The 17,553-nt window shown below is 44.2% G+C and overlaps 1 protein-coding gene across 1 annotated transcript in view; it reads right to left on the minus strand.

The window, feature by feature from the left end:
• Positions 1 to 17,553, minus strand: part of LOC126470118 (KN motif and ankyrin repeat domain-containing protein 3) — a 400,202-nt gene that overhangs the window by 164,476 nt on the left and 218,173 nt on the right. Inside the window, exons 4-5 of the mRNA XM_050097722.1 lie at positions 16,797 to 16,920; positions 2,744 to 2,877 (exon numbers count right to left, since the gene is read on the minus strand). Coding sequence (XP_049953679.1) covers positions 2,744 to 2,877; positions 16,797 to 16,920 — 258 coding nt within the window. The remainder of the gene's footprint in view (positions 1 to 2,743; positions 2,878 to 16,796; positions 16,921 to 17,553) is intronic.

Here is a 17,553-nt window from a genome sequence, read left to right on the forward strand (position 1 = left end):
GTGTTGCGCCATCGAGACATTACACACTCAAGAACCGAAATTCGCAGAACGAGACGTACGTACCATCGGAAATTGCCCAGGCCAGGACATCCGATCAACAGAAACACAATGAAGAATTTTTACTGGAAACTTCCTCAGTAAGAGTTTGATAATTTTTTAAATTGAATCACATGCGTGATGTAAAAAGTATATAGTTTTGATGGAGGACACCTTTGATTATGCTACTAAATTAAGGTTTGCCCTACGTTAATTTACAGTTCATAGGTATATAGAAGGATAGTATATCACACTAGTTTTCTGTCTGGTGAAGGATATGAAGAAGACGAGTTACATCACTGTACTCGACTCTGTTGAACACGAATGTTCCAGCACAGAAATGTGCTCCCAATCGAAGACTTTCGTCAGCGTCGTTGTCTTGGTCTTTAGACTGAAAACTGATTTGATGCAGCATTCCAGGCAGGTCTATTCCGTGTAATGCTCTTCGTCTCTGCATAACTACCGCAGTCTACACACATTTGAACCTGCTTGTCTCGACCTACAAGTTTCACCCTCCACACTTCCTGCCATTACCAATCTGCCATTTTCTTGATGCCTCAGGATGTGTGCTATCAGTCGGTCGCTTCTTTTAGTGAAATTGTCACATATTTTTCCCCTATTCGATTCAGAACCTCTTCATTTGTTATTCGATATATCCATCTGCTCTTCAGTAGCACTAAATTTCAAAAGCTCTGTACTGCTTATCGTCCACGTTTCACCTCCGCATAAGGCTACACTCCAGACAAGTATCTGCAGAAAGGCTTCACAACACTTAAATTGAAATTTGATGTTAACAAACTCCTCTTTTTTCAGAGATGCTTTTCTTGCTATTATCAGCATCCATTTTACACTTCTGGCCATTAAGATTGCTACACCACGAAGACGACGTGCTACAGACGCGAACTTTAACCGACAGGAAGAAGATGCTGTGATATGCAAATGATTAGCTTTTCAGAGCATTCACACAAGTTTGGCGCTCGTGGCGACACCTGCAACTTGCTGACATGAGGAAAGTTCCCAACCGATTTCTCATACACAAACAGCAGTTGACCGGCGTTGCCTGGTGAAACGTTATCGTGATGCCTCATGTAAGGAGGAGAAATGCGTACCATCACGTTTCCGACTTTGATAAAGGTCGGATTGTAGCCTATCGCGATTGAGGTTTATCGTATCGCGACATTGCTGCTCGCGTTGGTCGAGATCCAATGACTGTTAGCACAATATGGAATCGGTGGGTTCAGGAGGGTAATACGGAACGCCGTGCTGGATCTCAACGGCCTCGTATCACTAGCAGTCGAGATGACAGGCATCTTACCCGCATGGTTGCTCTAACGTATCGTACAGCCACGTCTCGATCCCTGAGTCAACAGATGGGACGTTGCCAAGACGACAACCATCTGCACGAACAGTTCGACGACGTTTGCAGCAGCATGGACTATCAGCTCGGAGACCATGGCTGTGGTTACCCTTGACGCTGCATCACAGACAGGTTCGCCTGCGATGGTGTACTCAACGACGAACCTGGGTACACGAATGGCAAAACGTCATTTTTTCGGATGAATCCAGGTTCTGTTTACAGCATCATGATGGTCGCATCCGTGTTTGGCGACATCGCGGTGAACGCACATTGTAAGTGTGTATTCGTCATCGCCATATTGACGTATCACCCGGCGTGATGGTATGGGGTGCCATTGGTTACACGTCTCGGTCACCTGTTGTTCGCATTGACGGCGCTTTGAACAGTGGACGTTACATTTCAGATGTGTTACGACCCGTGGCTCCACCCTTCATTCGATCCCTGCGAAACCCTACATTTCAGCAGGATAATGCACGACCGCATGTTGCAGGCCCTGTACGGGCCTTTCTAGATACAGAAAATGTTCGACTGCTGCCCTGGTCAGCACATTCTCCAGATCTCTCACCAATTGAAAACGGCTGGTCAATGGTGGCCGAGCAACTGGCTCGTCACAATACGCCAGTCACTGCTCTTGATGAACTTTGGTATCGTGTTGAAGCTGAATGGGCAGCTGTACCTGTACACGCCATCCAAGCTCTGTTTGACTCAATGCCCAGGCGTATCAAGGCCGTTATTACGGCCAGAGGTGGTTGCTCTAGGTATTGATTTCTCAGGATCTATGCACCCAAATTGCGTGAAAATTTAATCACATGTCAGTTTTAGTATAATATATTTGTCCAATGAATACCCGTTTATCATCTGCATTTCCTCTTAGTGTAGCAATTTTAATGGCCAGTAGTGTATATCCTCTCTACTTCGGCCATCCTCAGTTATTTTAGTGGCCAACTAGCAAACTCATCTACTACTTTTAGTCTCTCATTTCCTAATCTAATTTCTTCAGCATCGCCTGATTTAATTCTATTACAATGCATTACCCTTGTTTTAGTTTTGTTGATGTTCATCTTATACTCTCTTTTCGAGACACTATACAATGTTGCTTACTGATGTAGTGGCGGAGTGGCCAAGAGAAAATCGTGGGTCTGCTGTTAGTTGGGGAGTTCCGGTACTCGCACAAACTGCAGATTTGGGCAAGTTACAAAGCTGAGATTGTGATCATCTAAAAATTGCGAAGTTCGCGGGATTCGCCTGTAGCGAACCTTTCTTCGATCTGAAGACCACAATATCACCCTCTGTCACGTAAGTTGCACGGTTCACAAAGAGTATAAGTGGATGGACACAAGCTGTAGTTACCTGCAAGGCGCCGGTGCTGAGGCCGTTGGGAGAGGTGGCGCTGGCCACGCTGTTTGGGCTCCTGGCTTCGAAGTCTGTGCGGCAGGCGGCCAAGCCATCCACCTCGTCGCTGATGTCGCCGTTCATCAGCCCGTCTGCAACAACCGAGGCTGCGTTTTAGTCTTCCGTCTGCTGGTCACGCTACTGTTGCCTCAGGCGAGGCCTGGGCTCTGCGGGTTCTACGGGTCATCTGGCCAGGTCCGCCAGGAATGCGAAGAGAGATCTTCTGGGAAGCTCGTGAACAAAGGAAGCGGTCAGGAAAGGACAGGCGCTCTCTCTGGCGGCTACTTCAACCCTCCGACCAGCCCCTACCCCTCCGAGCCCCACCCGTAACCCCTCATCCAGCCCCCTGTAATTTGTCATGTAGCAGCATCGCTGTCGACCGACAGTGGATGTCAGTGTGGCTGCGTCCCCTTCGCACACCCTTCTTTGTGCGTACAGTGTGCCGAGCCAGCCGAGGTGCGACAGAAAAGGTGGGGGGAACGGAGGGTTGCCGTCATTTAGCCGTGAAGACGCAATGGCTGACATTCCAGTCTCAGTTAACAATGGCGTTGCCATGCTGCGTACAGCGCACGGGAAATAGTGGACGCCCTCTAATTACCCACGGACTATATAGTACAAACTTCTATTTTCATTCAGTAATTAACTACGTTGAGCAAGCAGTAAAGGAAACAAACGAAAAATTCGGAGTTGGAATTAAAATCTATGGAGAAGAAATAAAAACTTTGAGGTTCGCAGATGACATTGTAATTCTGTCAGAGACAGCAAAGGACCCGGAAGAGTAGCTGAACGGAATGGACAGTGTCTTGAAAGGAGGATATAAGATGAACATCAACAAAAGCAAAACGAGAATAGTGGAATGTAGTCGAATTAAATCGGGTGATGCTGAGGGAATTACATTAGGAAATGAGACGCGTAAAGTAGTAAATGAGTTTTGCTATTTGGGGAGCAAAATAACTAATGATGGTCGAAGTAGAGACGATATGAAATGTAGACTGGCAATGGCAAGGAAAGCGTTTCTGAAGAAAAGAAATTTGTTAACATCGAGTATAGATTTAAGTGTCAGGAAGTCGTTTCGGAAAGTATTTGTATGGAGTGTAGCCATGTATGGAAGTGAAACATGGACGATAACCAGTTTGGACAAGAAGAGAATAGAAGCTTTCGAAATGTGGTGCTACAGAAGAATGCTGAAGGTTAGATGGGTAGATCACATAACTAATGAGGAGGTATTGAATAGAATTGGAGAGAAGAGGAGTTTGTGGCACAAACTGGACTAGAAGAAGGGATCGGTTGGTAGGGCATATTCTGAGGCATAAAGGGATCACCAATTTAGTATTGGAGGGCAGCGTGGAGGGTAAAAATCGTAGAGGGAGACCAAGAGAGGAATACACTAAACAGATTCAGAAGGATATAGGTTGCAGTAGGTACTGGGAGATGAAGAACCTTGCAAAGGATGGAGTAGCATGGAGAGCTGCATCAAACAGTCTCTGGACTGAAGACCACAACAACAATTATCTACGAGAGAACCTGTGACACAGCAGTTTGTCCTTAACGACGAGAAAATCTTGTTATGTGTTGGCCGTTTCATAGGAGTATGGAGGAGACTGAAACTCATAAAAAGGTTCATAATGAATACAGACAACAACAACAAAAATATAATCTATATGCTACATACTTCGGAATGCGGTCTTGGCGGAACGACAGCAGATACAACATCTGCAGGTAGCAGCACAGGAGATAACATGTATCCAGTAAGAGAATTACAAGCGCAGTTGATAACTGATCCACGGTAGCACAGATAAGGTTATGTTTCTATATCATAAGGTTGGAGAGGAATCGGAAATCACCTTGCAGACTAGCAGTTATAATATGGCACGTTCTTCAGCTGAAGAAGACAAAGAAAATTCATACAGTCTTAAAGTGAAGAATAGTGAATGTAAGAATTCAGTCACCAGGTACATCGACGCTATGGCTCCTAGAATGACTGAAGACTATAACTGTGAAAGCAAAATATCTTTAGATCCAGTGATAACTCATTATCTAACGCACAACGGGATTTGAAATCATTGCGCTAAATTGTCTATATAGTAAGCTCGCCCCCCCCCCCCCTTTTGTAGTTGTATATATCTTATATTATTCATTTCGCGCATTATTGTTATTTTTATTTGTACCTTTTATATTATATACGTAACGTGAACAAGGGGAGTTGGGCATTCATGACGGTATTGTGTCCACAGCAAGGAAAGCCTCTCAAAAGCCAGAGTGTAGTCTATTTCTTCCCAAATACGCGTTCCAGTACTTTAGAGACGTCTGTCAGAGAGAAAATAATTATAGGAATGTAAAACGGCAGCAGGGAACACATGTGATTGGCAGCAGTTACTAATTCAGTTATTCCCTGCCACAAAACAGAAAATAAACTAACATTTATAATTTGAAAGGGATGGGACAAGCCAGGGCCAGTTGAATAGTTGAGTCGGGTCGCGAGGTGGGGTCAGGTGATTCTGTTGGAAGGACGGGTGAATCCCCATACGCCACACACTTTAACTTATCGCAAACCATTAAATTATGTTTTTTTGAGTTTTGCTTTGCACACATATGCAGTCATCATGAGGCATATCGACTTTATTTAATGATCTCGCGGTATCGTGATCATTAGAGACATAACACAAGTTCAGGTGAATATGAGTGGTTAGCGAAACTGAGGACGGTCAGATGAGGATGTGAACCCTGCCTCTCCCGCACAGGAGCTCAGTGTCTTAACCACAGTGTCACCTCGCTCTGGAGTAATTTTATAACGTCTATGCTACGGTCGCAGGTGTGTGATGTCCTTAGTTAGGTTTAAGTAGTTCTAAGTTCTAGGGGACTGATGATCTCAGATGTTAAGTCCCATAGTGCTCAGAGCCATTTGAACCATTTTTATTACATTTATTTCGTGCACAATATTGCATATTTAGAACTAAAAGTAAAACTAATTTTCTCGTATTCCAATGTCAACAAAAGGGGGGTGGCGAAATAAACTTCGTAAAATGAATATACGAGAAACGTTTTGGTGTTACTGTCTTCTAGCAAAAACTATGAGGAAAGAGAGAGCGTTGCAGGATCAAGACGTGCGGCAATACAGAAGTTTTTGCCCACACATGTAGTGCGATGTGCTCAGATTTTTAATTCACCCCCACGGCACACTCGATGCAAGCAGCTGAGCAAAGAATCACCCTCAGGAAAATAAAAACACAAAGTTCGAAGAACTAGAGAAAATGAGAATTGCAGTTCTTTATGAATAATATCACCAGAAACACTCGTTTAATTTTTTATTTACATAAACTATCACATAAATAAATGTTACTTACATTCCCACCATGAATGCCACCGCTTTTGTTATCAGATATTGAACACTGAGCTCACACTACAGTTACTTCGGTATGAGAAGGGAAACTGTAATTTAAACTGTATTCTACTGACATACATGGTATTCGGAAATTCCCGGTACCACATTCACGTCTGCTGACGGGGAAGGTACCTTTTCTTGAAGCCGTTGCGTAATTGTGACGAAAAGGGTATGCGATGGAGGATCCTGATAAACGCGACGAGCAGCTCATCCATTACCGTGAGCTTTGCCATACAGAAGGATCATTTCGGTATATTCTACACACGTGTACTCAACCATGTTGCTCTAAACACTCACAGACTTGTGTATGAGGCTCGAACCAAGTCAGAGAGGTAGGATAGATGTCAAATAACATCAGCTGATCCGACATGACCACCCCCCACCATGACTACCCTGTTGCATACCTACCTAGCAAACATGTTTTCAAACGGCTGTAGCACGGCAACGGTACGTTTCCGGACATTAATTCCTATTCAAAATATTATGTATTCACTCCCCTCTACCAGTCCTAGAATTTTGTACCACTAATTTTCGAACACCCTGTGTGTGGCCTACTGTAACATTCTTTCCTGATAATAAAATAAATCCAGAAATATTTTAACCAGAGAATTATACAATTTTACTAGACCACCTCCAAAAGATTGCCACCTGGCAGCTGACTGTTCCACACCACATCAATACGTTTTTTGTTGGTGCTGTACCAGCAAAAGCACTGGAGTCTGATTAATTAGCGGTGTGAATAACGATAAGTATTAGGTTATACTTGGTTCCTTTACGAAGGTAAAGAGAAAGTTACTCGCCCTGTTTCAAAAATGACGTTGAGAGCTTTTCGTGTATTGTGACACGTTGCGCAGCAACGTAGTGAAAGTGTCAACTAGCTATTCACAGTAGGTTTGCTCATTAGAATTTTTAAACAAATCGTATTGAATATGTTTAAATGGATAAGCTGTAAAATCGTGCTGTCATAAAATTCTTTGTTTTGGACCAAAGTTGGAGCAGGTTTGTAAGGAATCTTCTCCCAGTTTCTAAGAAATATATGACAGAAGACAAATGTGTCCGTACTTCTCTCGAAGATGATGATGATGATGATGATGATGATGATGATGATGATGATGATGTAGGTGAAGGACTTCCAAAACTGCGACTACACCCGATACCATCGACAAATTGCACAGTGTGAGACTGAACGATCCGTGAGTAAGCGTTTGCGAAACAATTGACGCTAAAGGCATACCAGACAAATGACTACAGTAATACTTACAGGGCGTAACCTTGTGCAAGTATGTGGTGTATTTTGCAGGAAGGCGGCCAAAAACAAGTGCAAAAACAAATGTTTTATCGATGTCTGGGACATCTCAAAAAGAATTCAACTGGTCTTGTGGGCCTATCGTTTCACTAAAGAAATGAAGCACCATTTGGAGGGAATCCAGTGGGCCTGCACTAAGAAATCGAAGTCGATTTAATCTGTTGGAACGGGTGTGAAATAGCTTACTTCTATGAATTACTTCAAAACAGAGGAAACGATAACTATCTAACATTACTCAAGTTTTCAAGAACAAATGGATGAAAAAAGTGAACTGAGAGCTCGAATTCAAACGAAAGAAATCATCTTTCACCACAGCCATGCACATGCCCACAAAAGACAATCGACTATTGGAAATGTGGAGGACGAATTATTGAATTATTCACTCTGTCCACCATACGTGATACTTTCCGATTTTCGGCCCCCTCAATCTGAATAAATTTGTTATTGAAAAATAAAGAGATTATGACACCAGTAGATGGATATATTGATAACTTTTGAGAATACAAGTACACTCCTGGAAATTGAAATAAGAACACCGTGAATTCATTGTCCCAGGAAGGGGAAACTTTATTGACACATTCCTGGGGGTCAGATACATCACATGATCACACTGACAGAACCACAGGCACATAGACACAGGCAACAGAGCATGCACAATGTCGGCACTAGTGCAGTGTATATCCACCTTTCGCAGCAATGCAGGCTGCTATTCTCCCATGGAGACGATCGTAGAGATGCTGGATGTAGTCCTGTGGAACGGCTTGCCATGCCATTTCCACCTGGCGCCTCAGTTGGACCAGCGTTCGTGCTGGACGTGCAGACCGCGTGAGACGACGCTTCATCCAGTCCCAAACATGCTCAATGGGGGACAGATCCGGAGATCTTGCTGGCCAGGGTAGTTGACTTACACCTTCTAGAGCACGTTGGGTGGCACGGGATACATGCGGACGTGCATTATCCTGTTGGAACAGCAAGTTCCCTTGCCGGTCTAGGAATGGTAGAACGATGGGTTCGATGACGGTTTGGATGTACCGTGCACTATTCAGTGTCCCCTCGACGATCACCAGTGGTGTACGGCCAGTGTAGGAGATCGCTCCCCACACCATGATGCCGGGTGTTGGCCCTGTGTGCCTCGGTCGTATGCAGTCCTGATTGTGGCGCTCACTTGCACGGCGCCAAGCACGCATACGACCATCATTGGCACCAAGGCAGAAGCGAATCTCATCGCTGAAGACGACACGTCTCCATTCGTCCCTCCATTCACGCCTGTCGCGACACCACTGGAGGCGGGCTGCACGATGTTGGGGCGTGAGCGGAAGACGGCCTAACGGTGTGCGGGACCGTAGCCCAGCTTCATGGAGACGGTTGCGAATGGTCCTCGCCGATACCCCAGGAGCAACAGTGTCCCTAATTTGCTGGGAAGTGGCGGTGCGGTCCCCTACGGCACTGCGTAGGATCCTACGGTCTTGGCGTGCATCCGTGCGTCGCTGCGGTCCGGTCCCAGGTCGACGGGCACGTGCACCTTCCGCCGACCACTGGCGACAACATCGATGTACTGTGGAGACCTCACGCCCCACGTGTTGAGCAATTGGGCGGTACGTCCACCCGGCCTCCCGCATGCCCACTATACGCCCTCGCTCAAAGTCCGTCAACTGCACATACGGTTCACGTCCACGCTGTCGCGGCATGCTGCCAGTGTTAAAGACTGCGATGGAGCTCCGTATGCCACGGCAAACTGGCTGACACTGACGGCGGCGGTGCACAAATGCTGCGCAGCTAGCGCCATTCGACGGCCAACACCGCGGTTCCTGGTGTGTCCGCTGTGCCGTGCGTGTGATCATTGCTTGTACAGCCCTCTCGCAGTGTCCGGAGCAAGTATGGTGGGTCTGACACACCGGTGTCAATGTGTTCTTTTTTCCATTTCCAGGAGTGTAGATGGATGGAATCTACTCATTGCGAAAACCGTAAACAAAGGATGTTGAACTCAGATAGAACTGTACGATATTGCAGTGTCTGTGTTATTTCGAATTATGATGCAAGGTTCCTTCGGAGATACATGCATGTCCGAAGGAACAGGCACTGTGGCGACTACAGCCATTATGAAACACATGAAATGTATTCGCAGTTGGGAATATGGACAACCATCAGCTGTATGTGGAATGACGACAGTGAAAATTTGTGCTGCACCGAGAATTGAAACCAGGATTTCCCGCTTATTGCTAGCGGTCGCCTTATCGTTTGGCTACCCGAGCACGACTTACGGCCAGACCCATAACTTCCATATGTCATCAGCCATGTGTCTACAACCTGTACTCGTACATCCATTTCAGGGGAGACATTACACCTGAAAGTCGTTTGAAGGAACCATGCATAACACAGGTTCCCGGGTTTCTCTGCCTCGTGATGACTGGGTGTTGTGTGATGTCCTTAGGTTAGTTAGGTTTAAGTAGTTCTAAGTTCTAGGGGACTGATGACCATAGATGTTAAGTCCCATAGTGCTCAGAGCCATTTGAACCATTTGAACACACGTTCAGGATAACACAGGTACTGCAATATCATATTTATCCGCCGACACCACGCAAGTGAGTTTCAAGTATAATGTCTCCCATGTACGGGAATATACGTAATGGATGTACAAGAACAGGTTTTAGGCATATGGTTAACGACATATGGAAGTTTGTGTCTGGCTGTGAGTCGTGCTCGGGTAGCCAATTGGCAACGCTCGCCATAAGCGGGAAATCCGGGGCGAGTCCCGGTCCGGCACAGATTTTGATTGGCGTCATTGCATTATACAGGTGGTGGTTGTCCATATTCACAACTGCGAATACATTTCATGTATAAAACAGAACTGAGTCGAAAAATAGAAAAAATAAAAAAAAGACTTTCAGTGCTAGAACTAGAACTTTAAAGCTTATCCTTGAATTAGATTTATGACATATTCACAAGACAAACTAGAAGGGTACTGTTGGAGCGCTGGACTCCCAGTCTGGAGGACTGGGTTTCTATTTCCGTCCGGCCATCCCGCGTAAATGTTTTCCATGGTACCGGTAAATACACTGCCTGAAAAAAAAAGTAAAGCACGCAGAAGATCGGATGTCGTTGTAACTTCGTACACATACACACACCATCAGCGGATACGAAAATGGTTAGAATGGCAATTCTCTAGTGTTGTTTGTGTGTAGTGGTGTTACCAGGACGTGTACGGTGTATATGGTTCAAATGGCTCTGAGCACTATGGGACTCAACTGCTGAGGTCATTAGTCCCCTAGAACTTAGAACTAGTTAAACCTAACTAACCTAAAGACATCACAAACATCCATGCCCGAGGCAGGATTCGAAACTGCGACCGGAGCGGTCTTGCGGTTCCAGACTGCAGCGCCTTTAACCGCACGGCCACTTCGGCCGGCGTACGGTGTATAACTGGCGCGAATAGCGTCGGGTGTTGAGTGAGCTCTGTGAAGGACAGGGAGATGCTGCGGACTCAAATGAGACAGCTTTATCAGTATCTCACAGTGTTTAAAAGATGTGTCATTGGGAGTCTCTATTTGGCCGGCTGGTTGACTCGTACAACATTCATATTTTTGGGGCATTCGGGTGTGACAGTGGTCCGACTGCATGAGAACGCGAGGGCAGGCATACTCGCAGTCAAGATTCTGGTCGACCACATATGACTGAGAAGAAACGAAAATCGTCGTATTGTGCACCATGCACATCGAAACCACTTCACATCTGCGCCTGCCATACTAGGACAAATAACAGACTGAAACCTCCTGGCAGATTAAAAATGTGTCCCGGATCGAGACTCGAACTCGGGACCTTTGCCATTCGCGGTTAAGTGTTCTACCGTCTGAGCAACCAAGCACGGCTCACGCTCCGTCCTCGCAGCTTTACTTCTGCCCGTACCTCGTCTCCTACCTTCCAGACTTCACAAAAGCTCTCCTGCTGCCTTCTGTGGAGTTTGGAAGGTAGGAGACGAGGTACTGGCAGAAGTAAAGCTGCGAGGACGGGACGTGAGTCGTGGTTGGGCAGCTCAGACGGTAGAGCACTTGGCCGCGAATGGCAAAGGTACCGAGTTCGAGTCTCGGTCCGGCACACAGTTTTAACCTGGCAGGAAGTTTCATATCAGCGCACACTCCGCTGCAGAGTGAAAATCTCATTCTGGAAGTAATAGACTCCCTGCATCATTCTGTGTCGTCCCGAACCACTGATTGCAGACTAGCAGCAGCCGGACTAGGGAATTACTGTCCTATGTATAGGTTTCCCTCAACACGGCTGCGTTTGGAGTGGTGTCGTGACCGGGAAGCATGGGATGCTGATGAACAGCGTAGCGTTGTGCTCAGCGATAAACAGCCCCAGATAATCATCGTCGCCGAGTTTGGCGGCGACCTGGGAAGAATTCTCATTTTTCTAATGTTTTAGAAAGGCACAGAGGTGTTACTACTAGCGATATGATGTGGGAGCCGTCGGGAATGACGTCAGGTCACGGTTAGTAGTGAGTGACGAAACTCTGATGGCACAGCGGTATGTCAGGGACGTCCTGCGTCCTCGTGTGTTATCTCTCATGTGACAAAATCGTGGTGAGATTTACCAACAGGACAATGCCCGTCCACACTTGGCAAGTGTCTCTAAGAACTGCTTGCTTGATCTTGAGTTACTCCCGTGGCCAGCAAGATCCTCATATCTCTACCCCCGACAGACCAATCTGAGACCAGCTCAGATGTCAACTCCTGACCAGTGGCAGTATCTAGGATATCGAGAATATTACAACTGTTGTGGACAATCTTGTCCCAGAAGAGGATGCAGCGGCTTTATCACACCCTTCCCAATCAATCAGCGCACGCATCCAGGCCAGAGGGGGTGCAACCTCATACTGCAACGTTCTTCATAAATTTGACTCGATATTGTAATCGCTGAAACATCACATACCATCTCTACCCGTGAAGTTTCATTTCATTTCGTCCCCCCTTCCTTGTTTGATCAGGTAGTGTAGCTGCTGGGACGATTCCTTTGAAAACGGCACGGTCTGTTTGCTTCGCCATTCTTGCACTACTCGAGCCTGTGTTGCTCTCAAATTAGTTTATACGATATTAAATACTAATCCTTCTTTGTCTTAGGAAAATCTAGTACTAATAGACTATCCAACCTCTGTATGTTTCAGCGTTAAAAACTGTAAGAAAATAAGCATGGATAAGAATGCAACAAGAAGAAAACTGACGATCCAATAGAAACAGAAAGCTGCATAGCCCACAACACTAGCCTACGATGGTTCTGTTTTGTAAATTTTGATGAGTGATTGCTATGTACCTTGATGCGCTGAACCATAAGATGATCTTTGTTCCGTTCCATCGTGTTAAAATTTTTTGCTAATGTCAAAAAATATCACAAATATGAGACTTAATGACAGAGTGAAATAGGTTTGTTTCATATAAAACGCATTTTTGCGGCTTATAATAGACAACAATATAACAGAACACAGGAGATAAGAAACTCAGTTTGTCTCTCTGTCTGTCGCCGTCTCTTTGAACCAGCCATGCCCTGTGGCTCAAATGGCTCTGAGCACTATGGGACTTAACTTCTTAGGTCATCAGTCCCCTAGAACTTAGAACTACTTAAAGCTAACTAACCTAAGGACATCACACACATCCATGCCCGAGGCAGGATTCGAACCTGCGACCGTAGCGGTCGCGCGGTTTCAGACTGTAGCCCCTAGAACCGCTCGGCCACTTCGGCCGGCGAGCCATGCCCTGTTTCAGACTTTTCCGTGCATGTGCTCTTCTAGGATCATCTCGGTGCAACACCCAGCAATAGACAGCCATCATTGTAGTACTCAACCATCCTTGGTAACGCTTCTCCGTTTCTTTGTGTGCTGATGAAATCTCTCACCCAACTCTTAACTAAAAGCACCCAGATTCTCAGGAAATTAGTCCAAATGTGAATGTAGGAAATTAACCTTCAAACTCAAGGAACAGCCTAAATTTTGGTACATGTGCAGCATAGCCTCAGAGATAGACTTGAAATTCGGATCCTTTTTGTTGCCCAGAAACTTGGTTACAACGTCTATAAAGGTGACCCAGGTTTCTGTTTCAGTATCTTCCATTTCTTTTTCAAAATTTACATCTTTGCAAAATTTTCTCAAGTCTGGACCCTTAAAGCACCTTCTTTTAGTTTTTCGGTCGATAAGCCTCTAAATTTGTTACAAATATCCTGGAGACATTTACCATCTTTTGGTAAAGCTTTCACAAATTGCTTCATAAAGCCTAATTTAATATGTGGAGGTGGAAGGAGAACTTTCATCGATTCGATGAGAGGTTTTTGGAGCACTTTTTTTACTCCATGTTCCAGTGAAGCTCTTTGTGGTCCGTATTTCTGTTTCTAATTATTTTTCCCGTCTCTGCTATCCAACTCACATAAAAAACAAGGAAACTTTATATACCCGTCTTGTTGTCCATGGATCATCTATATTACTTTCAGGTCACCACACATGACCCACTTACGATCGCCGTACTTAATTTTCTGGAGAATAAATTGTAAATTGACGTACCGTTCTTTTAAGCGTACAGAATGCCCTAGGTGTATTGACGCATATCTGTTTCCGTTTTGAAGCAAGACAACTGGATTCGTTTCGACGAATCGATCAAGTCTCCAATCAGTGCTTTCGTCCGGAATGTTTAATGTCTCATTGCAGAATACGAAGTCTCCTTCTTCCGAAAGGGGAATAAAATTTTTTTCTCTGTACCAGAACCAGGAAAACGAAGGGTCAGATCTTTAAGCCTTGAACGAAACAATTGTAAATCCTCTTTGGTCAGATGTAAGTCGCGAATCAGATAGTTCACATTGTATAAAAGGTAGTGGTGCAGATTTGTCAGGCTCGTACTCCTCTTTATTATCTTCGGTTTCTTCACTTGATTTCATTTCTAACTACTTCAGGTAAGTGTTCAGGTTGCATAGCCAGTGGTACATTTAGGCCGTTAGGGCCAGGACATAAACACATGGCAGATTTAGCTAGACGATGTTCTTTTTATTTTTACATTGAAACCTTGAATACCGGTTGAACAAAAATAACGATCATCAGTTCACCATTTGACCACCGTCTCAGTCGATCAATACACGTATACCAAACATTGTGGGGTACCCAAGTTTTGTTTGATCTCTTACTTTCACACCGAAATATGCGAGATACACTTGCTGCACGAACGATGTTACATATCTTTTCTGCCTTGACAGCATTAGCTCACCCAAATGTAATAACAGGAATATGCAGACTTTTTACAGCCTCTTGACGCTATTTCGAATACTGTATGTTTGCTTTTCAGCGTATATCCGCCGATACAAACACTTTTGATCACGGGACGGTACGTACGAACGGATGCGCTAACACTGACAGCTGAGATGTACAACACGTTTAATGACGTAAGTGCTGTCCTGTGCCAGTTCATGTTGTCAAAGATATGTTTTCATCAGAAACCGACAGATGGCAGCATTATTATGTATTTAAATCTGTCAGTACGTCTTATATTTGTCATTTTTTTCCATATGTACAACACATTTTGACAAACTGTGATTTGCAAAAAGTTCTGATGCGATAGAAAAAATTAAGATCATTTTTGGGATTCGACGCACAAACATACATAGGAAAAAATCATCAAAAATTGAAAAACATGATACAAACGAAAAAATGCAGGCCTGTATAATCATTATACATGCGATGAAATTATTACGTTAATGGAATTTTCTGTAAATATTTGATAGAAAAATGTACATGTATGTATGAATGATAATACAATGTATAGTAAATACGTAATTTTTTACGTGAGTTTTGACTTACATGTCCTCTTTAGGAAACAGTTGACTGTCATCGTCGAAGTCGTTATCGTGCTGGAAGAGACACTGCAGTCAAAAGGCATGATGCGAAAACACTCAGATCGAAAGCGATGATTTAAAAAAAACCAAGACTTGTTAGAAAATGTTACACGTAAACAATGAATAACTGTAAAACGCATTAACTCCCGATCATGTACTGAGTGAAGGCCATAACTGCCGGACGTAGCCTCATGTCGTTCACTATGGAAACAAATGACGATAGCTTCACTTGACTGCAGCGCATGAGATCAGTAAACAGCTCTCATATCATTTTAAACGATCAACAGCAGCTTAGTACATTTTCCTTTTTCAAGTTCAACGTATTCCCACTCCTCCGTACTTCCCACACGGTCCTACTGATCTATTACGTTTTGCAGGTATTTTATTTTGATTTTAATTGTATTTTGAACTCTTAAAGATTTGATATTTTACCTCATTTTCTGTACAGTTATTTATGATTCTTTATATGTATGTCGATTAACATGTAATAAGATTTTTAACGTGTGACAGTAAGAATTCAGGTAAGTGTAAGTTTTGATTTAGTTGTTGTATACTTTTAACCTAAATGCAATGTGGTTCAGATGTACGCCAGAGGTATATTGATCTCAAGGACTATCAAGTATTCACCTTTCGTCATTTGTTTGCCACGTGGATGACCTGAGATTACTTCCGGTAGCTAAGACCTTCACTCAGTATATGTTCAGCAGTTAACTCACTTTAAATTTATTCGCTGCTTATGTTTAACATTTTCGGATATTTCTTAGCTATAATACCAAAGATGGCTTTCGCTCAGAGAGTTGGTGGAACACGCCTTTCGATTGCAGTTTTCCAAAGTAGTTAACCAGCATGATAACGACTTTGACGACGACAGCTATTTCTTCACGAGCACTTGTAAGTCGAATGTCGCTTGGCAAAACAAATAGTTACTATATGTTGTACTGTTATACACACAAACATTTTTTTTAGCAAATAGTGCAATAAATTCCATTATCATAAATATTTCATCATTTCTCTCCAGATTATGTCACTCATTGATTGCGTAATTTGAATTGTTTCTGCAATGTCTCTCTTCAGATCTGTTCAGTACGTGTTCGCCCCCCTTAGCTGATTGGTCAGCGCATCTGACTGCCATGCAGCGGGTCCGGGTTCGATTCCCGGCTCGATCGTACATCTTCTCTGCTCGGGGACTGGGTGTTGTGTTGTCCTCATCATCATTTCTTCATCATCATCGACAAGCAACTGAAAAGACTTGCAACTCGGTGGACGATCTTCCCCAGATGGGGCTCTCGGCCATCAGTGCCATACGATATCATACGAAGTACGTAGTATTAGCGTTTTCTGCTATATTACATTTACTCTGTCAAAGATGATTTACAATGGAGTCTACAATGGTACAACGTGTCGTTGAAGACGGTAATAAAATGGAGCAAACGAAGGAATCGCAAAGAGCGTGTGTAAATTACCTGTGACGTGGTGGCTGTTGCTGGTCTTCTGCAGTGCGTCCTCGAACAGGTCGACGGCGTGCTGCAGGTCGCCGGTTACAACGCTCTGCTGCTTGCTCGCCGCCGCGTCGTCGCTGTTGGCTGCCTGCGAACAGCATACAACACGCCAGCTGACAAACACAATTCTCGCTGCGCACACTAGCCACGCCAAACTGCAACTAGCAAGTCCGGTACAACGGAACTCTGATTTGGACGTTTCTGGCATATCCAAAGATAAAGTATTTAAAAATAGCGTTAGAGTTCACGATCTCAATAGTTAATATTTAGGGTTTGCTGTACGCGATGGCTCAATGAGTAACTGAGCAGCTAGATGACGTTTCTACGTACGTGGCATACGCCGTAACTAGATTTCGTCGTTCCATTCACTCATTAATTCTTCTTTTATTCTGGCTGCCTCCATTTCATTTTCGTGGGAGTCATAATTATGTCTCTCTTTTTCTTTTTGTTCACTTAAGTTTTCTCCGTCTCTCCTAGTGATTCTCAACATAAATCTTTCCATTTCTTGCTAAGCGTTAGTTTTTACATTCAAACTCCTTGTCTCACTACGATACGCAAAACTGATACTGATTGTAAACTTTCATTTTCAGACACATCAAAAGATTCGTTTGGAAAACCCCATTTATTTTACCAAAAGCACTTCATATCATGTCTACGCTTCTGCTTAATTCTTGTGCTGTCCATCCAGTGGATGTCTTTAGCTGCCCTTTATACAAAAGTT

The sequence above is a fragment of the Schistocerca serialis genome, chromosome 3 (assembly GCF_023864345.2).
Source record: "Schistocerca serialis cubense isolate TAMUIC-IGC-003099 chromosome 3, iqSchSeri2.2, whole genome shotgun sequence".
Taxonomy (NCBI): Eukaryota; Metazoa; Arthropoda; class Insecta; order Orthoptera; family Acrididae; genus Schistocerca; species Schistocerca serialis.